The following is a 26,577-nucleotide window of genomic DNA, read 5'->3' on the forward strand; positions in this document are numbered from 1 at the left end:
ATGAAAACTGTCTTGTTGCTATAGAAGAGATTTACCAAACATTGCCTTATTTCCTTTAAACACTGACCATGCAGTCAGCGTGAGAAACAAGCCACTAAATACCAGCTGTAGAGCATCCGATTGTACTTCATATATGGATACATACAGCACATGAATACAAATACAGATGTCTGAAGAAATTCATGTGTTGTGAAGGTTGTATATTGGTTTGTAGTAAATCGTTTGCAACTACCTCGGAGATCATGGTAATTTTGTGTACTAAATTTGGCTATTATCACAATTTTACAGCCAGCACAAATCTCTCTCCCACCTGGTTAGATTCCAAGAATGGGACATTAGCTCATAATTGTGGATGCTTACCTAATAAAAACACTAACCATTTCTTGTGGAACATTTTCATCTATTTCCACTATAAAAAGAGTTCATGTAAAACTCTAGCAAGAAGCAAGCCATTCACGCGGCGCTATATAGGAAGCTGTTTTCCAGTCAAGGCTGGGTGGATCTGTACAGTTGAGTCTGCCCCTATAGGCCAGACATAAGTTGGAAAAAAAAAAGGACCATCTTCTACCTTAATTTCCTTTACATCTTGTCCTGGTTTTACTCCCATCTTTCTTGCTTTTCCACTGCTAACTCTATGTTCTCCCATCCCCTTAAATTTACACATTCCCCAAGGTTCTAAACGCAGCTCTTGTTCTTCCCGAAGACCACAGCTCTATTCAGTATTTCGGCTATAACCTCCATGCAGATGACTCCAAAACCTAATCTCTGTTGTGAGATCTGGTTGCGTTTCAAGTTCTTTGTATTATAGGCCAGACTCCTGTACCTCATCTCTCAAATGTCTGATTTTATCATTGGGACATCACAGCCTTCCTCAGTTTCTCCTTTTCATTTCTAGTCAGACACTAAATCTTGAGCTTGATGCTACTAGCCCAGTGTCCCTTCAGTTTATCTAATACTATTGCTAGATTAATTATGTATTTGCTGTTATCATTTACAAAATCTGTAGTGACTCCATGCTGACCACAGAATGTAATCAGACATTTCCCAGTCTGAATGTACTCTGGACACAATATTTCCAGCTTCGGTTCCTACTGATTCTTGTGCGGTTCTCCACCCCAATCAAGGTATTCTGTGTAATTCTCCAACCATGCCTCTAGTAGCCTATTCTCAAGTCTTATATTTAATCACCACATGAGTCACTCATTCCTAAAAAAAATCCTGACAAAATACCTCCTGTAAATACCATGTATAAGTAGAGATTATACTAGAGTCCTTGTTTCATTCCCCTCACCCAAAGCCAAATACAAAGAGACAGTTCAGACCACATTGTGACTCTTAGTTCCTGTGTGCCCAATAGTAGGGAAACTTAGCCAAGAAAATATATCTTCAGCTCTGACATGTAAAGAACTTCGAAGTTGCCAACCCCTTCCCCTTCCAGTTTGTTCAACAAGACAAACTGGCCAAAATCAATGACAATGACATCCAGAGATAGAGCACCTGATATTGGTTTGCCTAGAGCAAAACCTGCTGGATGCCATAAACTGACGGGAACATTTAGTAATTTGCAAATTGCCAGAAGTTGTGTGGAACTAATGTGAGAGTGAGAAACTCCTAGAAACTGCAGTCATGGGAGGTGGGAGTGGGACACACTTTCCCTCCAGAAATGCCAGCATGTTATCACAAATCGGGTCTGAGGATTCAAGAAAAATCCCCTTATGGTCCTGATAGGAGAAACCCTATCTCCCTAAGAAAGGACTACTCCAGTAGGAAGGACATTTCCCCAGAGGGCAATACAGAAGACTTACCCCAACAGGGAGAAGGGAACTCTGCTCCACTCCAACATCTCTGTCTCATCTAAGGTGGGGAAATTCCCCCTTATTCAACAGGGGAGATGACATTAAGGAAATAGAGAATGCTGCAGGCAGGAAAAACAGTAGCAGCAGGAGGAAGAAAGCTATACGTTGTAGGAGAGACAGAAACACCTGTGAAGGCATATTCCCAAGACAAGCCCACTAAGAGACCAAGTCTTAGAAGATTTTAGAATGCTGCCCGTCTTCTACACCCTATGCTACACCAATATGTTGCTAGTATGATAACAGTGGATTACAGCTTAAAAAGACTACAAGACACAGACTTTCTCTGAGGAGAAATAAAAAAAGGAAGTCCCAAAATCAAAACCAAGGACATGGAGGAATTTGAAGTCTCTGGTCCCTATAGCTACAGGAAAGAGTAAATACAGCCCAACTCCTAGAAAGATTAACATAAATCTTCACACTAGAGACTTTGTGTCTTGGTACCCATTACCCAATAACATACATGGCTTTCAACAACAAAATTATAAAGCATACAAAAGGCAAGAAAAAGCAGAGTCTGAAGAGAAAAAGCAATCATCAGATCCAGACTCAGATATGACACACTTGTTAGTATTATCAAATAGGCAATTTAAATAGCTATGATTAATATCTAAAAGGATGTAATGAGAAAAGTACCCAACATGAAAGACCAGAAAGGTAATGTCAGTAGAGAGATGGACACTATAAGAAAGAATCAGAAGTAAATGCTAGAAATCAGACACAGGAAGAGAAATGAAGAATGCCTTTGAGAGTGGGTGAGTAGACTTGAAACAGCTGAGGAAAGAATGGGCGAACTTAAATATTAGCCGATTTTATTTTGTTTTCCTCTATACATCTGAATTACATGTTTATTTTATTACATTTTGTTTTTTTCCAGTTTCATTGAGCTATACTTGACATATAACATTTTGTAAGTTTAAGGTGTACAACGTGATGATTTGAAATATGTATGCATTGCAAATGATTATCACAATAATGTTAGCACACCCATTACCTCACACAGCTACCATTCTGTGTGTGTGTGTGTGTGTGTGTGTGTGTGTGTGTGTGTGTGTGTGTGGTGAGAACATTTAAGATCTACTCTCTTAGCAGCTTTCAAGTGTACAACACAGTATTGTTAACTACAGTCACCATGCTGGACATTAATTCCCAGAAACTTACATAATCTTATAACTGGAACTTTGGACCCTTTGACCAACATCATCTGTTTCCCTTATTCCCCAGCCCCTGGCAACCACCAGTACACTCTCTATTAATTCGTTTGGTTTTTTGGTTGCTTTTTTTTAGATTCTACATATAAGTGAAATCACATGGCATTTGTCTTTCTCTGTCTGGCTTATTTCACTTAGCATAAGTGCCCTTAAGTTTCATTAGTGTTGGGCAAATAGCAGAATTTCCTCCTTTTTATGGCTGAATAATATTCCACTGTATATATCTATATACCACGTTTTCTTCATTCACCATTGATGGACACTTAGGTTGTTTCCATGTGTTATGAACTTGTCAAGTTAACACTTAATAAGTGGATCACATAGATATGTGGTCAACCAAGGTAGTGACACAGGAGACTCCTGAACTCCTCACACCAACACAACAAATGTACAGCTACATATAGAGCAATTTCCTTTAAAAGAAATCCAGAAATTAGCTGAGTGATTCCTAAACATCAGACAAATGAGAAAATACACACATTGAAACCGGTAAAAAAGGCTGAGACACACTCTTGCTATAAACCCTACTCCCAGCACAGTAGGGGACGATCAGGAGGGAACTCCAACTACCAGTTTCTCCCAGAAGAGTGAAGAGTTTGGACATTACATTTAGCACCCAAACTTTTAAGATGCCCACACAATAGATGGGACCCCAAAACACCTAACTCTGAGAGCCAGTGAGGCTTGCATACATGAGACCCAAAAGACTATCGCAAAAGAAGAAGCAATAGTTAATGCGCATATGAGCACTTGACAAAGCTATCCCACCAGGGCTCAGTGCAGAGGAAGCAGACAAAAACACCCATCTCACACTTTTTCCCTAGAAGCACCTTAACTACATTCTTTACCAGCTGCTGCCTGAGAGTCCAGTCTTGGTAAGACATATGTTTCTAGGAATTTATCCACTTCTTCTAGGTTATCCAATTTGTTGGAATATAATTTTTCACAGTAACCTTTATAATCCTTTGTATTTTTGTAGTGTCAGTTGTAATGTCTCCTCTTCCATTTATAATTTTATTTGAGTCCTCTCTTTTTTCTTTTTGGTTAGCTAAAAGTTTGTCAGTTTTATTTATGTTTTAAAAAAACCAACTCTTAAAGTTTCATTGATTTTTTTTCTATTGTCTTTCTAGTTTCTATTTCATTTATTTCTAATCTTTATTATTTCCTTCTTTCTGTTAACTTAAGGCTTAGTTTGTTCTTTTTCTAATTCCTTGAAATTAGGTGGTTTATTTGAGATCTTTCTTTTAATGTATGTGTTTATCACTATGAACTTCCCTCTCAGAACTGTTTTTGCTGCATTCCATAAGTTTTGATATCTTGTATTTCCATTTTCATTTGTCTTGACATATTCTTTTATTTCCCTTTTGACTTTTTTTTCACCAACTGGTTGATGAGGAGTGTGTTAATTTCCACATATTTGTGAGTTTTCCAACTTTCCTCCTGTTATTGACTTCTAGTTTTATACCATTGTGGACAGAACAAATGCTTGACATAATTTCAATATTCTTAAATTTGTTAAGGCTTGCTTTATGACCCAATATATGATCGCTCCTGGAGAATGTTCCATGTGTGCTTGAGAAGAATGTTTATTTTGGTGGTATTGGGTGGAATATTCTATATATTTTGTTAGGTGCATTTGGTTTACAGTGTTAATTCAGGTCTGCTGTTTTCTTATTGATTTTCTGTCTGGTTGATCTATCCAGGGTGATCACAGCATATGGATAAATGAAATGATTGACAGCAGTGTCTCAAGGGATGGGAAGGATGACTTGGGAATACACTCATAAAGTGGCACAGTATAGTGTTATTTGAAGGTGGACTTAGAATATTTTTAAATGTATATTGTAAACCCTAGGGCAACAACTGAAAATGTTTTTTTTAAATGTCGAGAGGAAGTAAAATGGAATAATACAAAATTCTCAATTAAACACATGGAAGTCAGAAAAAGAGGGGTGGGAGAAAAATGAACAAATGTAATAGAAAATAGAATAGAAAACAGTTACAAAGATGGTAAATTTTAATCCAACTATGTCAATAATCACTTTAAATGTGAATCGTCTAAACACACTAGTTAAAAGACAGAGATCTTCAGATCGGATTAAAAAACTAGACCCAACTTTATGCTGTCTACCACAAACCTATTTTAAATATAATGACTCAGAAAAAATTAAAAGTAATGAGATGGAAAAAGAAACACCATGCTAACACTAATCAAATGATAATATCATACACTGTACAAGTTATCTATTGCTATATCATGAACTACTTCAAAATATGTTTGCTTAAAACAACCACCATTTAATTTTTCAGTTCTTTGGGTCAGCAACTTGAATAGAACACAGTAGGGTTGTCCTTCTGGTCTCACCTGGGCTTACTCTTGTGGTCGCAGTCACCTAGTGGCTAGAATGACTGAATGATCTGAATTTTACTCACATGCTGGTTGTTGTCTGGGTCTCTCTCTTGTAATCTTTCAACTTTAAGGAGAGCAGCCTAGGCTTCTTAACATGGCAATCTCAGAGCAGCTAGAAGGTGAGATTGGAAGCTGCAACACCTCTTGAGTGCTTCCTTAGAAATCACTCAATGTTACTTCAGTCCCATTTCTACTGGTCAAAGTGAGGCAAGTTGCTGACTATCCAGCCCAGATCAAGAAGTCAGGAGATAGAGTCTATTTCCTAATGGAAGGAGTTTTATTTTTAATCCACTATCTATGTTGATATGTTCAGCTTTGGGAATTAAAGAAGCTGGGAAAAGAGATATGTTTGAGGGCTTTTATTGGAATTATTATGCATTATGCACTTTGGGCAAGGTAGTCAACTTCTCTGTGCCCTACCTTCCTTACTCTAATTGAAGCTAATAATATTATAGTATCACCTCAGAGGATTGTGAAGGTTAAATGAGATAATATATAAGTAGCATCTTTAGAGGAGTACCTGGTTCATGTAGGGCCTCTAAGCATTGATGGTGATGATGATGATGATGATGATGAGTGATGAATTGATTTAGTACTTGATTTACTACTTCTAGATTCTAGCTTCAACTTTGTCACTAATTAGCTAGGTGGCATTTTTCAAATCATTTAACACCCTCAAGTTAGTTTATTTGACTATGAACTGAGGGGCTTATATAATAGACTACCTCTACGATCCCTTCTCATTCTATAGTTGCAACCGTACTGATGTTTAACTGAGAAGAAATACTTCACATAGGAGAAATATATGCCAAATTTATGGTAAATATAGGTATTCAGGGCACTGGGGATGACCGGCCACAGAATTACAGTGCAGAAGTCTTTTAAATTTCTTATTACAAAAATGAACTGGAAAAGGAAATACTCTGGATTAGATTCTGTGGTTCTTTGAGGGAGAGCAGCTATCAACAAAATAATCTGTGAGGACTATTTACTTTTCTTCAATTCAGCAATAAAGCATTAGCATGTTAAAGGTATTATAATAGTCCCTGAAGATAAAAAGATAAATAAGACACCAGTTCTACTGATGTCTGCTCTGATGCAGAAATCAGCAGAGGCAAAATTAGCCTAGGCTGGCCAACAAATATAGAGGAATGGGATGAGAGATGAGTCTGGAGCGGTAAACAAACAAAGCCAAATCACACAGGTCTTGTGAGTTACACTAAGGAATTTTTATTTTATTCTAAGACCAAGGGTAGAGAGAGGCCCTTAAAAATCTTGAAGCAGGAAAAGCTTTTCAGGTGAAGGTGCAATTCGAAGTGGCCTTAAAGATGACAGAAAATTTACTACCAGCTGGGTTGTCTACTTAGTGCTTGCTCTTCTCTTTGTAAAACCTTACAGTGACTCCAAACTGCCCACAGAATAAGGTAAACACTTCTCAGTCCAAGGCAAGTGTTGTAGTTCTTTGTATCCTTCCTGCCCTTCTACTCTGATGCAGAAATCAGCAGAGACAAAATTAGCCTTCCTCTCCTTACCCGACCCGTGCCCATTATTCTCTTAAAGTTCAATCTTCCTTCATAGCCTGGAGTATTTATATGGGTGTTCATTTGTTTAAGTTCTAAAAGGTCAGAAGACCGGTCTGTTCTATTGGCATCGTGTGGCTTCAGTGTGGTGATTCCGAGGACGTTGAGATGGGCTAGGCCGATCACCCTTGATACTGGAGGCCTTACTCTTCCAACTGCTGCGAGTATTGTCAAGTAGATGAGCCTCAGCTGTCAGCCCTCTTCAGCACTGCTTCAGCTAAAAGAGAGCTACTTCACCGAAAAGTCACCCCTTCCTGGGGGTAGCCAACATCCAAGGACTGGATGGACCCAGAGGATAAAAGTTCTCCCCACTTTCCCCAATAAGAGGCAACACTAAGGGGTCATGCTAGCTTCAGAGCTCCCTGTGGGGTCAGCTGAAGCTGTTGTTGAGACTGCATAGCAGCCCATCTTCTCCCTCTGCCCAATCCTCCCAAGATCACTCTCCTATAAACCTCCTGGACATTAATCTCCCTCTCAGAGTCTGCTTCTCAAATAGGACACTGGGAAATATTTCCTGAATGAGCAAAAGAATGAATATACCGAAGGATAGATCCTATACCAATTTGGGAGGGGAAATAGATAGAGGAATCACTTTTACCTGAATTGTTAATTATTTCCTCATCATTTAAAGGGCCATATGAGAAGTCTTAATAGTCTCTGTTACAATTCTCCTGTGTCTGGTCTTTCGTTTGTTTTCTACATACTGATACAAATTGTTTTCTCCAAGTGGAAAAGTTTTTATGATGAATGTCACCTTTGATGACCTTGTGCTCGTCTGCCTGAACTGGCTGGAAAACTTTTACTACTAAAAATATACTAAAGAATGTTGGTTTGTCCACATTTCATTGACAATATTCTTTTTTTATACTGGGTAAAATTTTATTTTTTAAAAATTCTTATTGGAGTAGAGTTGATTTACAATGTTGTGTTAGTTTCGGGTGTACTGTAAAGTGAATCAGTTATACATATACATATATCCACTCTTTTTTAGATTCTTTTTCCAAATAGGTCATTACAGAGTATTGAGTAGAGTTCCCTGTGCTATACCATAGGTCCCTATTAGTTATCTATTTTATATATAGTAGTGTGTATATGTCAATGCCGCCCCACCCCCTGCCCCCCTGGTAACCATAAGATTATTTTCTACATCTGTGACTCTATTTCTGTTTTGTAAATAAGTGCATTTGTACTATTTTTTTAGATTACACATATAAGTGATATCACTGCTGATATTCTTAATGAAGGACTGTTTCATGCTTTATTATTAAATTGGTCTCAAAATATAAAGATAAAATAGATGCAATATTAAATATCTGTATGCCGAGGAAAATAACATGTATTTAAAAAATCTCAGTGGTTAACATTTTGGCCACTGGGTGTCACCACAGTTCTAGCGTTTCTTTTTTTTTTGTTTTTTTTTTTTTGTTTTGTTTTTATTGGAGCATAGTTGATTAACAACGTTGTGTTAGTTGCAAATGTACAGCAAAGTGATTCAGTTATACATATACATGTATCTATTCTTTTTCAAATTCTTTTCCTATTTAGGTTATTACAGAATACTAAGCAGAGTTCCCTGTGCTATACAGCAAATCCTTGTTAGTGTTTTAAATATAATAGTGTGTATATGTCAATCCCAACCTCCCACTCTCTCCCTTCCCCTTCCCCCCCAGTAACCATAAGTTCGTTCTCTAAGTCTGTGAATCAGTTTCTCTTTTGTAAATAAGTTCATTTGTATCATTTTTTTTTGGATTCTGCATATAAGTGATATCATATGATATTTGTCTTTCTCTGTCTGACATACTTCATTTAGTATGATAATCTCCAGGTCCATCCATGTTGCTGTAAATGGCATTATTTCATTCTTTTTAATGGCTGAGTAATATTCCATTGTGTATATATGTATCACATCTTCTTTATCCATTCATCTGTTGATGGACATTTAGGTTGCTTCCATGTCTTGGCTATTGTAAACAGCACTGCAATGAACATTGGGACACATATATCCTTTCAAACCATGTTTTTCTCTGGATATATGCCCTATTTTTAGTTTTTTAAGGAACCTCCATAATGTTCTCCATAGTGGCTATAACAATTTACATTCCTACCAACAGTGCAAGAGGTTCCCTTTTCTCCACACCCTCTTCAGCATTAATTGTTTGTAGATTTTTTGATGATGGTCATTCTGACTGGTGTGAGGTGATATCTCATTGTTGTTTTGATTTGTATTTCTCTAATAATTAGCGATGTTGAGCATCTTTTCATGTGTTTGTTGGCCATCTGTATGCCTTCTTTGGAGAAATGTCTATTTAAGTCTTCTGCCCATTTTTTGATTGGGTTGTTTGTTTTTCTGATATTGAGACACATGAGCTCTTTGTAAATTTTGGAGACTAATGCCTTGTCGGTTTCTTCATTTGTAAATATTTTCTCCCAATCTGTGGGTTGTCTTTATGTTTTGTCTATGGTTTCGTTTGCTGTGCAAAAGCTGTTGAGTTTAATTAGGTCCCATTTGTTTATTTTTGTTTTCATTTCCATTACTCTAAGAGACAGCTCAAAAAAGATATTGCTGTGATTTATGTCAAAGGGTGTTCTGTCTATGTTTTCCTCTAAGAGTTTTATAGTATCCAGTCTTACATTTAGGTCTTTAATCTATTTTGAGTTTATTTTTGTGTATAGTGTTAAAGAATGTTCTAATTTTATTTTTTTACATGTAACTGTCCAGTTTTCCCAGCACTATTTATTGAAGAGAGTGTCCTCCATTGTATAGTCTTGCCTCTTTTGTCATAGATTAATTGACCATAGGTGCATGGGTTTATTTCTGGGCCTTCTATCCTGTTCCATTAATCTATATTTCTGTTATTGTGCCAGTACCATACTGATTTGATGACTGTAGCTTTGTAGCATAGTCTGAAGACAGGGAGCCTGATTCCTCCAGCTCCATTTTTCTTTCTCAAATTTGCTTTGGTTATTTGGGGTCTTTTGTGTTTCCATGCAAATTTTAAGATTTTTTGGTTCTAGTCCCATGAAAAATGCCATTGGTAATTTGATAGGGATTGCATTGAATCTATAGATTGCCTTGGGTAGTATAGTCATTTTGACAATATTGATTCTTCCTATCCAAGAACATGGTATATCTTTCCATCTGTGTCAATTTTGATTTCTTTCATCAGCCTCTTATAGTATTCCATGTACAGCTCTTTTGCTGTTTGGGTAGGTTTATTCCTAGGTATTTTATTCTTTTCAAAGCAATGATAATGGAATTGTTTCCTTAATTTCTCTTTCTGATGTTTCATTTTTAGCGTATAGAAATGCAAGAGATTTACCTGTATTAATTATGTAACCTGCAACTTTACCAAATTCATTGATGAGCTCTAGTAGTTTTCTGTTAGCATCTTTAGGATTTTCTATGTATAGTATCATGTCATCCGCAAACAGTGACAGTTTTACTTCTTTTTTTCCAATTTGGATTCCTTTTATTTATTTTTCTTCTCTGATTGCTGTGGCTAGGACTTCCAAAACTGTGTTGAATAAAAGTGGCAAGAGTAGACATCCTGTCTTATTCCTGATCTTAGAGGAAATGCTTTCAGCTTTTCACAGTTGAGTGTGATGTTTGCTGTAGGTTTGTCATATATGGTCTTATTATGGTTGAGGTAGGTTCCCTCTATGCCCACTTTCTGGAGAGTTTTTCATTTTTTCAAATGAATGTTGAATTTTGTCAAAAGCTTTTTCTGCATCTATTGGGATGATCATATGGTTATTCATTCTTCAAGTTGTTAATGTGGTGTATCACACTGATTGATTTGTGGATATTGATAAATCCTTGCATCCCTGTGATAAATCTCACTTGATCATGGTGTATGATCTTTTTCATGTTTTTTTTTTAATTTTTATTTTTGGCTGTGTTGGATCTTTGTTGCTGTGCATGGGCTTTCTCTAGTTGTGGCGAGTGAGATCTACTCTTCGTTGCAGTGCATGGGCTTCTCACTGTGGTGGCTACTCTTGTTGTGGAGCACGGGCTCTAGGCGTGCTGGCTTCAGTAGTTGTTGCAGCACATAGGCTCAGCAGTTGTGCCACATGGGCCCTAGAGTGCACGGGTTTCAGTAGTTGTGGCACATAGGCTCAGTAGCTGTGGCAAATGGGCTTAGTTGCTCCATAGCATGTGGAATCTTTCCAGACCAGGGATTGAACCTGTGTCCCCTGCATTGGCAGGTGGATTCTTAACCACTGTGCCACCAGGGAAGCCCCCCTTTTCATGTATTGTTGGATTCAGAGTGCTAGTATTTTGTTGAGGATTTTTGCGTCTATGTTCATCAGTGATATTGGCCTGTAATTTCTGTGATATCTTTGTCGAGTTTTGGTATCAGGATGATGGTGGCCTCAGAATGAGTTTGGGAGTATTCCTTTATATGAAATTCTTTGGAATAGTTCCAGAAGGATGGGAGCTAACTCTTCTCTAAATGTTTGATATAATTTGCCTTTGAAGTGATCTGGTCCTGGACTTCTTTTCGTTGGCAGTTTTTTAATCACAGTTTCAATTTCAGTACTTGGGATTGGTCTGTTCATATTTTCTATTTCTTCCTGGTTTAGTCTTAGGAGATTGTACCTTTCTAAGAATTTGTCCACATATTCTAGGTTGTCCATTTTATTGGCATATAGTTGCTTGTAGTAGTCTCTTATGATCCTTTGTGGTGTCCATTGTACCTTCTTTTTCATTTCTAATTTTACTGATTTGAGCCCTCTCCCGTTTTTTATTGATGAGTCTGGCTAAAGGTTTATCAATTTTCTTTATCTTTTCAAAGATATACTGGGTATCATCACAGTTCTAGCTTTTAAAATAAATAAAGTTTTAATCAATTGATTGGAAGTAACTAATAAATTATTTATTAATTAATAAGAAATTAATATGTTATTAAATCTCATGATTATTAATCTCATTAGAGATTTAATAACATATTTTCATTGTTCAACCATCATACATTGAACATTAATATCCACTAGAGGAAATTCTTTGTAAAATAGAATTTCAGCATGTTTTGTTTTTCTTCACAACAAATCATATATAGAGAAGATTTCTTCTAACCATGATTGGAGTATCTCATGTGAGAGGGCAAGTGGAATGGGAAGGCTAAGGCTGAAGGAGGACATGGAAACAGTTGAATTACTGCCTTATCAGAGAACCAGAGCCAACTAAATAGAGAGAGAGAGAGAGATTCCCAAAATAAAAATGACCTCTTTCTGTCTTAACTTCTTTTAATCCTTACAACCTCTGTAAAGTAAGTACTTTTATTTCCTCCATTTTACAGATGGAGAAACTGAGGCACAGAGAGGTTAATAACTACCCAAGATCAGACACAAGTTGGTGGAACCAGAATTCAAGACAGAGAACATTCCCAAGGGTAGCAGATTATACCCTTGGTGAAGGCCTAGACAGTGTTTTCAAAATGTCATGGTACCTCAACCACCCTCATCAAAGTTGAATATAATCATTGGTAAAGGGCTTCCCTGGTGGTGCAGTGGGTAAGAATCTGCCTGCCAACACAGGGGACACGGGTTCGAGCTCTGGTCTGGGAAGATCCCACATGCCGTGGAGCAACTAAGCCCATGCACCACAACTACTGAGCCTGCGCTCTAGAGCCTGTGAGCCACAACTACTGAGCCCACGCACAACTACTGAAGCCCACGCGCGTAGAGCCCATGCTCCACAACAAAGAGAATCCACTGCAATGAGAATTGCACCGCAACAAAGAGTAGCCCCCACTAGCTGCACCTAGAGAAAGCCTATGTGCAGCAACAAAGACCCAACACAGCCAAAAATAAATAAAATAAAAATAAATTTTAAAAACATCATTGGTAAGTATAATAATTGTTAACATATGTACTCCAGTTGCATCCCTGACTACTGAATCAGAACCCAGACCAATCAAATGAGAAACTCTGGGTATGGGGCCCAGAGAATTGGTATTTTAAAAAGGTTTTTTTCCAGGTGATTCTCTTGTGCAGCCAGAGTTGACGTCATGTTTTTGAGCAATAGTTCTCAAATGAAATCTTGAACAAGTACCTTAGAGGTGATTCTCATGCAAATTCTGCAAAATACACTTTGAGAAACTGTCTTAATAAAAAGACAGGGACTTCCCTGGAGGTCCAGTGATTAAGACTACATTTCCACTGCAGGGGGCACAGGTTCGATCCCTGGTCGGGGAACTAAGATCCCACGTGCCTCATGACCAAAATAAAAAATAAAAAGACGGGGCAGAGATAAGAATGCCAAAGGGGGAAAAAGTGTAGATGAAGACTCTTCCAGGTGGTATTAAACTATGGCTCATTTTCCAGATCCAGAGACCAGGCTGTCTTGAAGCTCACGTCAAGACTGGGCAAGATGAATCTGTCAAGGGGCCAGCATGTCCACCCATAGTCTCTCCTCATGCCTGACCCACTTGGCTAGGGGGTTGTGTTTTGCAAAATGTGAGACCTGGTTGGCCATGTGGGCATTCCGGGTCCACCAGCACAGCTACACATTTAGGGGTCCATCATGAGTGGGGGACCACTGCCTGCCAATGGCAGTCCACGGGACTCCTTTAAGGACCCCATTCCTGAGCCCACACACAGTGATTCAAGCCTGCAGAACTCTGTCACTGGACTTTGTAGTCATCACCCTCCACTTCTGGCTGTAAGGGCTAAAGAAATAACGCCTTCTGGCTTAATCACCAGTATCTTCACAGTCTAGTACAGCACCTGGAGTCCATTCTAAGGGATTCCTGATCCTTCTTCCATCACCTGTAAAAATAGGAAAGCCTGAAGTACTGGCAGGAAAAGCAACACAGACAGAAATAGGAGTCAAGACAGGACCACTGGATGTGGCTGGGGAAATGACAACACGTCACTGTCCTCTTCCTTCCACCCTCTACCCGCACTTGGTACCTACATTCTTCATCCTTCTCGCTTCTCGGGGAGAAGAGTCCCTGAGGGAGGCAATTCAGGGCATGGGAAAGGTGCTGAGCTGGATAGGCCCTCAGGGGTCTTTTTGTACAATCCCTTTTTTTTTTTTTTTTTTTTTTTTTTGCGCGGTACGCGGGCCTCTCACTGTTGTGGTCTCTCCCGTTGCGGAGCACAGGCTCCGGATGCGCAGGCTCAGCGGCCATGGCTCACGGGCCCAGCCACTCCACGGCATGTGGGATCTTCCCGGACCGGGGCATGAACCCGTGTCCCCTGCATCAGCAGGTGGACTCTCAACAACTGCGCCACCAGGGAAGCCCCAATCTCCTCATTTTACAAAAATAAATATCACTGCCCAAGTTCTCTTTTTTTGAATTTCAGATCTCTCATTTCATAGCAGAGACCCAGGCCTGGGTCAGACTTTAAGAGCCAACAGCTCTGACTGAAAGCAGGGCCTTACTTGAACGAGCAGATGACTGTCCTCAATAGTCTAGGTATGAAACCAGCCCTGGCCAGGGCACTTATTAGCTGTCCTTCCTGCGACCCAGGCCCTTTTGTTTAATTGGCATCATAGGAAGAGTACTGTGACGAGTCCTGTCACTGCAGCCTCATCCCCCTCGGCCTTAGTTTTGTTTGCACTCTACAGTGGCCTCAAGGAATTCCTACTTAGGTTTTATGACCCTCAGGGTGGAAATGCTACTTCACCCATGGCTACAGAAGCCTTATAATCTTAGTTATAAATCAGAAGCTGAACTCTCACAAAACAGGATATTGTTGACCTTTACTATGCGAGCAAAAGAAGAATGAAATGAGATATTTATTGGACTGGCTAGAACTACCTTTTGGATCAAATGTAATACTAACATTATTAATTTGTATATTTACCTGATGACTTTTAAATATTTCTGTCAGGACTGAATAAGCTTCTCTGTCATTTTCCAACTCAGCTGCCTACTACCTGGCGGGATTTAGTTGGTTACATTTATTTATTTATTTGTTTTTGTTTTTGAACAATAAAAGAGTTTATGCTTTCAAATTAAAAAACACATATTACAAACATTATGTAATAATAAAATTATAGCAAACGAAATATTCAGACTGACCCCACAGCATTCACACCCCACCAGAATTTTGCCTGAAACAAAACAGTAAATTTTATCCCCCAAAGTAGGTAAGTCCATGCTGGCTGAAAACTTCAGTCCTAGACCCCACAAATGAGGTACGTAGTTCATGCTTAACAGATATATACATTAACCATTCTTAGCCGCCCCTCACCAGGGCCCTGAGGGGTAGGAAGGATGAAATGTGGACACAAGCACTCCCATAGACAGAATTCTCCAATTATAAAAATTCATAATGTGACCTTTACCACATCTTGGAAGATAGCTGAGATTTTAATCTGTGAACCCACCTCTGAAAACCACAACAAAAATCAGTAAGAAATGATCGAATGTAAAATATACAAATTTCTCAGTATGAGAACTTCCACAAAACAGGGAGAATGACAACTAAAACAATTTTTCTTAAAAAAGAACACTCCCCTTACCTTGTCCTTGCTACCCAACACTCAAAAACAAATCTGTACAAAACCACAAACATAGAAAAGGACCTTAGAGGATGTTACGACGCAAAGCCTTCAGACCTAATCTAAACTGCTCTCCTCACCGACACCCTCCCCCGATAGAGCTGAGGGTTCCCAGGTCGACTGGGGAAAGTGAGTGGTCTCAGACCATCACCCCTGCTGTGCTACAGATGGCCCACAGTCACTCGCTGTCAAACTTAACAGAATTGACTTGGACAGAGATGGAGCCTCCCCGGTAACTACCCCGCTTCTTCTTGGTTTTCTCGTGCCGGAAGGATTTGCCTTTGGTGAACTTCAGAACTTGATTGGCTCGCTCCCCCCAGTCTCCGGTTGCACCCCGCTTGGCGTCAAAGGACTTGTCTGCCACTCGAGCATCCACCTCGATCTCCTCCTCCCTGACCCTTCGGAACGGGGAGGATCCCCTTCGTTCTCCTTTCTTCCTTTTAGGAAACATGCTGGGGGTCTGGGGCTTCATCTTCTTGGCTGGAGGAGTCTCTGCCTCCTTAGCAGCCTCATTCTGCTTCCACTTCTTTCCTGAACCTGGCTTAGCAACTGCCACTGCTGCCTTTTTCTTGCCCCCCTCCTCCTCGTTGCTGTCCTTGTCTGCTTTTCCATTCTGGGCAGTCAGTGCAGAGGTGCCATTGGCCTTGGCGGTTTGTGGTCTTGGAGTGCCCTTGGCCTTGGGCTTCTCCTCTTCCTCCTGCTCACCGGAGTCCTCAGAGGAAGAAGTGCTGCTGCCCTCGGCCTTCGCTTTCTTCACAGAGGCTGGTTTGGAAGGGGCTACAGTTCCCCCTGCCTTCTGTGGCTTCTTTTTGGCTGGGGGTTTGGGCGTCTTCTCTTGCTCGTCTTCCTCGCTGCTGGAGCTGCCTGAATCAGAGCTGCTGTCCCCACCACCCTGAGAGGCCTGCCTGGCAGGCAACGACGGAGCTGCTTTGGCCATCACCTTGGACTTAGGGGTGGCTACAGTCCTCTTCGTCTTCTCCTCCTCACTAGCACTGCTCTCCTCCTCGCTGGAGGTGCTATCAGCCTTTCTGGCCAGTGGCTGCAGGCTGCTTGGGCGTTGTAGCTGGCTTAACCGCAGACTGCCTGGGAGCGGCAGCCGGCTTACCCGAGGAATTCTGGGTGGTACCGGCTGGCTTGGCAGGAGCTTCATCCTCAGAACTGTCAGAGTCTGCGCTGTCTGAAGAGCTCTCTGCTGCCGTCTTTGCCGGAGCTGGTTTAGTAGTTGCTCTGGAGATGACTGCCTTAGCTGGAGGTCTCTTTTCTTCCTCAGAACTTGAATCAGGCTCGTCGCTGCTGTCCTTACTGCTCTCCACAGGCTGCTGCTTCTCTGCAGCTTTCGTGGGAGCCTGAATTTCCAGGGACTTCTTGGGTGGGGGAACAGAGGGCGGGGGAACTGAACTATAGGGACCTGGTTTTTTCTTCTGCTCTTCCTCCTCCTCCTCCTCACTGGAGGAGTCCTCACTGCTGGAACTCTTTCGGGCAGGAGCGACAGCTGCTTTCACTGGGGCCTTGGCCACAGCTTGCGTTTTAGGTACAGTCTTCTTAGATACGGCTGCTGCCTTCCCCTCCTCTGAGTCATCATCACTGCTGCTGCTGCTGTTACTACCAGCTGCTTTGCCACTGACTACTCTAGGTGCGGGACGAGCTGGTGTACCTGGTTTGGCTAGGGCTTTAGCTTGAGCTTTAGCTGCCACGGGTGTTGTCTTTGGCTTCTGGTTCTTGGGCACCTCATCCTCTGAGCTTAAGTCAGAATCAGGATCAGAGCTCTTGGCCTTCTTAGGAGGAGCTTTGACTGTCTTGGCTTGCGTCTTAACTCCCTTCTGGACAGGCTTTTTCTTTTTGTCCTCCTCCTCATCATCACTGGATTCTTCACTGCTGCTGCTGCTCTCTGATGCCTTGACTGCAGCCTTTCCAGGGTGCTGAAGCAGACCGGCCTGCTTGGCAGGTACAGCAGCTTTCTTAGTGGGGGGCCCTTGGGCTTTTTCCTCCTCACTGCTGTCCTTACTGCTGTCACTGGATGAAGTCTTCTTCTTAGCTTTCTTAGTCACTGGTCCATTTGCCTGTAACTTCCGCTTTGGGGCCTTGGTGGACTTGAGCCAGAAACTATAGATGTCCAAGAGGGAAGAGGCATTGGCATCCTGCTGGGTCCATGAAACAAACATCTACACAGGACGATGTTTGCGGCAACGTGGTTTATAATTCCAAATCACTGGAAACCATCAGCGCCTGTTGCCTTGGCGAACCTGTTGGCCACGTCCGAGAGCTGGTTATCACACAGAAAGCCGAGCACAAGGGGATACAGGTTGCTGGGAACCACGCGGCGCGCCGGCGTCCGCCATCCTCTCGGCAATACGCATCACTACCGTTCTGTCACATTTATTTTAATTGAAATTTCCTTTGTGTCAATTACTTAGAAATATACCCTCTCTCCCTAACCAGCCTGCTTATCACAAGGATGCTGTCTCCCTCCGTGCCTGCCCGTACCTCCCTCAGGTATCCTCTGCACAGATGCTGGTAGACTATGAAACTTTCACAAAATGAAGGCATAATCCAAATAACTGAGAGCATCCAAAGACCTATATTTTCTCATTTCTATTAAGGCAAATTTGATAATGTAAATTAATCTCCACAATCAACTTGATGTACCCTGCATCTGTAGAACACCTGAATAGACAACTAATTCATCCCAAATCGAGGCAGTGGACTTTGGGAGCAACGATATATATTTTTTTCCTTTTTCTCTTTTTGTGAGTGTGTATGTGTATGCTTCTGTGCATGATTTTGTCTGTATAGCTTTGCTTTTACCATTTGTCCTAGGGTTCAGTCTGTCCATTTTTTGGTTTTTTGTTTTTAGTATAGTTTTTAGTGCTTGTTATCATTGGTGGATTTCTTTTTTTTTTTTTTTTTTAACATCTTTATTGGAGTATAATTGCTTTACAATGGTATGTTAGTTTCAGCTTCACAACAAAATGAATCAGTTATATATATACATATATTCCCATATCTCTTCCCGCTTGCGTCTCCCTCCCTCCCACCCTCCCTATCCCACCCCTCCAGGCGGTCACAAAGCACCGAGCTGATCTCCCTGTGCTATGCGGCTGCTTCCCACTAGCTATCTACCTTACGTTTGGTAGTGTATATATGTCCATGCCTCTTTATCGCTTTGTCACCGTTTACCCTTCCCCCTCCCCATAGCCTCAAGTCCATTCTCTAGTAAGTCTGTGTCTTTATTCCTGTTTCACCCCTAGGTTTTTCATGACATTTTTTTTTTTTTAAATTCCATATATATGTGTTAGCATACGGTATTTGTCTCTCTCTTTCTGACTTACTTCACTCTGTATGACAGACTCTAGGTCTATCCACCTCATTACAAATAGCTCAATTTCGTCTCTTTTTATGGCTGAGTAATATTCCATTGTATATATGTGCCACATCTTCTTTATCCATTCATCCGATGATGGACACTTAGGTTGTTTCCATCTCTGGGCTATTGTATATAGAGCTGCAATGAACATTTTGGTACATGACTCTTTTTGAATTATGGTTTTCTCAGGGTATATGCCCAGTAGTGGGATTGCTGGGTCATATGGTAGTTCTATTTGTAGCTTTTTAAGGAACTTCCATACTGTTCTCCACAGTGGCTGTATCAATTTACATTCCCACCAACAGTGTAAGAGGGTTCCCTTTTCTCCACATCCTCTCCAGCATTTATTGTTTCTAGATTTTTTGATGATGGCCATTCTGACTGGTGTGAGATGATATCTCATTGTAGTTTTGATTTGCATTTCTCTCATGATTAGTGATGTTGAGCATTCTTTCATGTGTTTGTTGGCACTCTGTATATCTTCTTTGGAGAAATGTCTATTTAGGTCTTCTGCCCATTTTTGGATTGGGTTGTTTGGTTTTTTGTTATTAAGCTGCATGAGCTGCTTATAAATTTTGGAGATCAATCCTTTGTCAGTTGCTTCATTTGCAAATATTTTCTCCCATTCTGAGGGTTGTCTTTTGGTCTTCTTTATGGTTTCCTTTGCTGCGCAAAAGCTTTTAAGTTTCATTAGGTCCCATTTGTTTACTCTTGTTTTTATTTCCATTTCTCTAGGAGGTGGGTCAAAAAGGACCTTGCTGTGATTTATGTCATAGAGTGTTCTGCCTATGTTTTCCTCTAAGAGTTTGATAGTTTCTGGCCTTACATTTAGGTCTTTAATCCATTTTGAGCTTATTTTTGTGTACGGTGTTAGGGAGTGATCTAATTTCATACTTTTACATGTAGCTGTCCAGTTTTCCCAGCACCACTTATTGAATAGGCTGTCCTTTCTCCACTGTACATTTCTGCCTCCTTTGTCAAAGATAAGGTGACCATATGTGCGTGGGTTTATCTCTGGGCTTTCTATCCTGTTCCATTGATCTATCTTTCTGTTTTTATGCCAGTACCATACCGTCTTGATAACTGTAGCTTTGTAGTATAGTCTGAAGTCTGGGAGCCTGATTCCTCCAGTTCCTTCTTTCGTTCTCAAGATTGCTTTGGCTATTTGGGGTCTTTTGTGTTTCCATACAAATTGCAAAATTTTTTGTTCTAGTTCTGTGAAAAATGCCAGTGGTAGTTTGATAGGGATTGCATTGAATCTATAGATTGCTTTCGGTAGTAGAGTCATTTTCACAATGTTGATTCTTCCAATCCAAGAACATGGTATATCTCTCCATCTATTTGTATCATCTTTAATTTCTTTCATCAGTGTCTTATAATTTTCTGCATACAGATCTTTTGTCTCCTTAGGTAGGTTTATTCCTAGATATTTTATTCTTTTTGTTGCAATGGTAAATGGGAGTGTTTTCTTGATTTCACTTTCAGATTTTTCATCATTAGTATATAGGAATGCTAGAGATTTCTGTGCATTAATTTTGTATCCTGCCACTTTACCAAATTCATTGATTAGCTCTAGTAGTTTTCTGGTAGCATCTTTAGGGTTCTCTATGTATAGGATCATGTCATCTGCAAACAGTGACAGCTTTACTTCTTCTTTTCCGATTTGGATTCCTTTTATTTCCTTTTCTTCTCTGATTGCTGTGGCTAAAACTTCCAAAACTATGTTGAATAAGAGTGGTGAGAGTGGATTTCTTTTTTGATTTGGTTGCTCTCTTCTTTCTTTCTTTTTTTTTATTAACTTAAATTTTTTTAATAATTATTTTATTAAATTTATTTTATTTTATTTTTTCTTTCATTCTTTCCTTTTTTCTCCCTTTTATTCTGAGCCATGTGGATGACAGGGTCTTGGTCCTCCGGCCACGTGTCAGGCCTGTGCCTCTGAGGTGGGAGAACCGAGTTCAGGATATTGGTCCACCAGAGACCTCCCAGATCCACGTAATATCAAATGGCAAAAATCTCCCAGAGATCTCCATCTCAATGAGAAGACCCAGCTCCACCCAATGACCAGCAAGCTCCAGTGCTGGACATCCCATGCCAAACAACTGGCAAGACAGGAACACAACCCCACCCATTAGCAGAGAGGCCACCTAAAATCATAATAAGGTCACAGACACCCCAAAAAACACCATTGGATGTGGACCTGCCCACCAGAGACAGAAGATCCAGCCTCAACCACCAGAAAACAGGCACTAGTCCACTCCACCAGGAAGCCTACACAACCCACTGAACCAACCTTAGCCACTGGGGCAAACACCAAGACAACGGGAACTACGAACCTGCAGCCTGCAAAAAGGAGACCCCAAACACAGTAAGTTAAGCAAAATGAGAAGACAGAAAAACACAGAGCAGATGAAGGAGCAAGGTACAACCCCACTAGACCAAACAAATGAAGAGGAAATAGGCAGTCTACCTGAAAAAGAATTCAGAAAAATGATAGCAAAGATGATCCAAAACCTTGGAAATAGAATGGAGAAAATACAAGAAATCTTTAACAATGACCTAGAAGAACTAACGAGCAAACGAACAATGATGAACAACACAATAAATGAAATTTTAAAATCTCTGGAAGGAATCAATAGCAGAATAACTGAGGCAGAAGAATGGATAAGTGACCTGGATGATAAAATACTGGAAATAACTACTGCAGAGCAGAATAAAGAAAAAAGAACGAAAAGAATTGAGGACAGTCTCAGAGACCTCTGGGACAACACTAAATACAACAACATTCGAATTATAGGGGTCCCAGAAGAAGAAGAGAAAAAGAAAGGGACTGAGAAAATTTTTGAAGAGATTATAGTTGAAAATTCCCCTAATATGGGAAACGAAATAGTTAGTCAAGTCCAGGAAGTGCAGAGATTTCCATACAGAATAAATCCAAAGAGAAACATGCCAAGACACATATTAATCAAACTATCAAAAAGTAAATACAAAGAAAAAATACTAAAAGCAGCAAGGGAAAGACAACAAATAACATAAAAGGGAATCCCCATAAGGTTAACAGCTGATCTTTCAGCAGAAACTCTGCAAGCTACAAGGGAGTGGCAGGACATATTTAAAGTGATGAAAGGGAAAAACCTACAACCAAGATTCTCTATCCAGCAAGGATCTCATTTAGATTCGATGGAGAAATTAAAACCTCTATAGGCAAGCAAAAGCTAAGAGAATTCAGCACCACCAAACCAGCTTTACAACAAATGCTAAAGGAATGCCCCTAGGCAGAAAACACAAGAGAAGGAAAAGACATACAATAACAAACATAAAACAATTAAGAAAATGGTACTAGGAACATACATATCAATAACTACCTTAAATGTAAATGGATTAAATGCTCCAAGCAGAAGACACAGACTGGCTGAACAGATACAAAAACAAGACCCATATATATGCTGTCTACAAGAGACCCACTTCAGACCTAGGGACACATATAGACTGAAAGTGAGGGGATGGAAAAGATATTCCATGCAAATGGAAATCAAAAGAAAGCCGTAGTATCAATTCTCATATCAGACAAAATAGACTTTAAAGCAAAGACTATTACAAGAGACAAAGAAGGACACTACATAATGATCAAGGATCAATCCAAGAAGAAGATATAACGATTGTAAATATTTATGCACCCAACATAGGAGCACCTCAATATATAAGGCAAATGCTAACAGCCATAAAAGGGGAAATCGACAGTAACACAATCATAGTAGGGGACTTTAACACCCCACTTTCACCAATGGACAGATCACCCAAAATGAAAATAAATAAGGAAACACTAGCTTTAAGTGATACATTAAACAAGATGGACTAAATTGATATTTATAAGACATTCCATCCAAAAAAAACAAAATTCACTTTCTTCTCAAGTGCTCATGGAACATTCTCCAGGATAGATCATATCTTGGGTCACAAATCAAGCCTTGCTAAAGTTAAGAAAATTGAAATCATATCAAGTATCTTTTCTTACCATAACGCTATGAGACTAGATATCAATTACAGGAAAAAATCTGTAAAAAATACAACACATGGAAGTTAAATGCTACACAACTTATTAACCAAGAGATCACTGAAGAGATCAAAGAGGAAATCAAAAAATACCTAGAAACAAATGACAATGAAAATACAATGACCCAAAATCTATGGGATGGAGCAAAAGCAGTTCTAAGAGGAAAGTTTATAGCAATAAAATCCTACCTCAAGAAACAAGAATCATCTCAAATAAACAACCTAACCTTACACCTAAAGCAATTAGAGAAAGAAGAACAAAAAGCCCCCAAAGTTAGCAGAAGGAAAGAAATAATAAAGATCAGATCAGAAATAAATGAAAAAGAAGTGAAGGAAACAATAGCAAAGATCAATAAAACTAAAATCTGGCATTCTGAGAAGATAAACAAAATTGATAAACCATTAGCCAGACTTATCAACAAAGAAAGGGAGAAGACTCAATAGAATTAGAAATGAAAAAGGAGAACTAACAACTGGCACTGCAGAAATAAAAAGGATCGTGAGAGATTACTACAAGAAACTATATGCCATTACAATGGACAACCTGGAAGAACTAGACAAATTCTTAGAAAAGCACAACCTTCTGAGACTGAACCAGGAAGAAATAGAAAATATAAACAGACCAATCACAAGCACTGAAACTGAAACTGTGATTAAAAGCCTTCCAACAGGGCTTCACTGGTGGCGCAGTGTTTGAGAGTCCACCTGCCGATGCAGGGGACACAGGTTCGTGCCCTGGTCCGGGAAGATCCCACATGCTGCAGAGCGGCTAGGCCCGTGAGCCATGGCCGCTGAGCCTGCGTGTCCGGAGGCTGTGCTCCGCAACGGGAGAGGCCACAACAGTGAGAGGCCCGTGTACGTAAAAAAAACCAAAAAACAAAACAAAACAAAAAAACCCTTCCAACAAACGAAAGCCCAGGAACAGATGGCTTCACAGGTGAATTCTATCAAACATTTAGGGAAGAACTAACACCTATCCTTCTCAAACTCTTCCAAAATATGGCACAGGGAGGAATACTCCCAAACTCATTCTACAAGGCCACCATCACCCTGATACCAAAACCAGACAAAGATGTAACAAAGAAAGAAAACTACAGGCCAATATCACTGATGAACATAGATGCAAAAATCCTCAATGAAATACTAGCAAACAGAATCCAACAGCACATTAAAAAGATCATACATCATGATCAAGTGGGGTTTATTCCAGGAAAGCAAGGATTCTTCAATATACGCAAATCAATCAACGTGATACACCATATTAAGAAATTGAAAAATGAAAACCATATGATCATCTCAATAGATGCAGAGAAAGCTTTCGACAAAATTCAACACCCATTTATGATAAAAACCCTCCAAAAGTAGGCATAGAGGGAACTTACCTCAACATAATAAAGGCCATATATAACAAACCCACAGTCAACATCCTCCTCAATGGTGAAAAACAAACCATTTCGACTAAGATCAGGAAGAAGACAAGGTTGCCCACTCTCACCACTGTTATTTAACATTGTTTTGGAAGTTTTAGCCACAGCAATCAAAGAAGAAAAAGAAATAAAAGGAATACAAATCAGAAAAGAGGAAGTAAAGCTGTCGCTGTTTGCAGATGACATGATACTATACATAGCGAATCCTAAAGATGCTACCAGGAAACTACTAGGGCTAATCAAAGAATTTGGTAAAGTAGGATACAAAACTAATGCACAGAAATCTCTAGCATTCCTATACACTAATGATGAAAAATCTGAAAGAGAAATTAAGGAAACACTCCCATTTACCATTGCAACAAAAAGAATAAAATACATAGGCATAAACCTACCTAAGGAGACAAAACACACGTATGCAGAAAACTCTAAGACAGTGATGAAAGAAATTAAAGATGATACAAACAGATAGAGAGATATACCTTGTTCTTGGATTGGAAGAATCAACATTGCGAAAATGACTCTACTACCCAAAGCTATCTACAGTTTCCATGCAATCTCTATCAAACTACCACTGGCAGTTTTCACAGAACTAGAATAAAAAATTTCACAATTTGTATGGAACACAAAAGACCCCGAATAGCCAAAGCAATCTTGAGAAAGAAAAACGGAACTGGAGGAATCAGGCTCCCTGACTTCAAACTATACTACAAAGCTACAGTAATCAAGACAGTATGGTACTGGCACAAAAACAGATATATAGATCAATGGAACAGGATAGAAAGCCCAGAGATAAGCCCATGCACATGTGGTCACCTTATTTTTGATAAAGGAGGCAAGAATATACAATGGAGAAAAGACAGCCTCTTCAATAAGTGGTGCTGGGAAAACTGGACAGCTACATGTAAAAGAATGAAATTAGAACACTCTAAATTATCACACACAAAAATAAACTCAAAATGGATTAAAAACCTAAATGTAAGGCCAGACACTATCAAACTCTTAGAGGAAAACATAGGCAGAACAGTCTATGACATAAGTCACAGCAAGATCCTTTTTGACCCATGACCTAGAGAATGGAAATAAAAACAAAAATAAACAAATGGGACCTAATGAAACTTAAAAGCTTTTGCACAGCAAAGGAAACCATAAACAAGATGAAAAGACCACCCTCAGAATGGGAGAAAATATTTGCAAATGAAGCAACTGACAAAGGATTAATCTCCAAAATTTACAAGCAGCTCAAAATCAAAAAACAAACAACCCAATCCAAAAATGGGCAGAAGACCTAAACAAACATTTCCCCAAAGAAGATATACAGATTGCCAACAAACACATGAATGAATGCCCAACATCATTAATCGTCAGAGAAATGCAAATCAAAACTACAATGAGGTATCACCTCACACCAGTCAGAATGGCCATCATCAAAAAATCCACAAACAGTAAATGCTGGAGAGGGTGTGGAGAAAGGGAACCCTCTTGCACTGTTGGTGGGAATGTAAATTGATACAGCCACTATGGAGAACAGTATGGAGTTTCCTTAAAAAACTAAAAATAGAACTACCGTACGACCCAGCAACCCAACTTCTGGGCATATACCCTGAGAAAACCACAATTGAAAAAGAGTCATGTACCAAAATGTTCATTGCAGCTCTATTTACAATAGCCAGGACATGGAAGCAACCTAAATGTCCATCGACAGATGAGTGGATAAAGAAGATGTGGCACATATATACAATGGATATTACTCAGCCATAAAAAGAAATGAAACTGAGTTATCTGTAGTGAGGTGGATGGACCTAGTGTCTGTCATACAGAGTAAAGTAAGTCAGAAAGAGAAAAACTAATACCATATGCTAACACATATATATGGAATCTTAAAAAAAAAAAATGGTCATGAAGAACCTAGGGGCAGGATGGGAATGAAGATGCAGACCTACTAGAGAATGGACTTGGGGACACGGGGAGTTGTTTTTTTTTTTTTTTTTACAAAGTAAACTGTGATTTTATTGTGAAAATCTCATAGATGGAACATTAAATTGAATATTTATTCTGTCCATTTCATTTTACAATAATCTTACCACTTATTTTTGTACCATGTATTTCAATTGCCTGTTTAGTGAAAATAAAGAAACCTATAGTTTTTGGCTTGTTTTAGCTTAAA

The 26,577-nt window shown here is 39.6% G+C and overlaps 1 protein-coding gene across 1 annotated transcript; it reads right to left on the bottom strand.

The window, feature by feature from the left end:
* Positions 1–15,747: 15,747 nt before the first annotated feature.
* LOC309968203 (nucleolar and coiled-body phosphoprotein 1-like) lies at positions 15,748–17,908 on the bottom strand (the record flags this gene model as incomplete). The annotated part of the gene is given in 4 exon segments (XM_082849415.1): positions 15,748–16,606; positions 16,608–17,714; positions 17,780–17,893; positions 17,895–17,908. Coding segments are annotated over 4 exon segments (2,094 nt in total).
* Positions 17,909–26,577: the final 8,669 nt, after the last annotated feature.

Source organism: Leucopleurus acutus (genome assembly GCF_964270905.1).
Source record: "Leucopleurus acutus genome assembly, chromosome: 11".
NCBI classification, from domain to species: domain Eukaryota; kingdom Metazoa; phylum Chordata; class Mammalia; order Artiodactyla; family Delphinidae; genus Leucopleurus; species Leucopleurus acutus.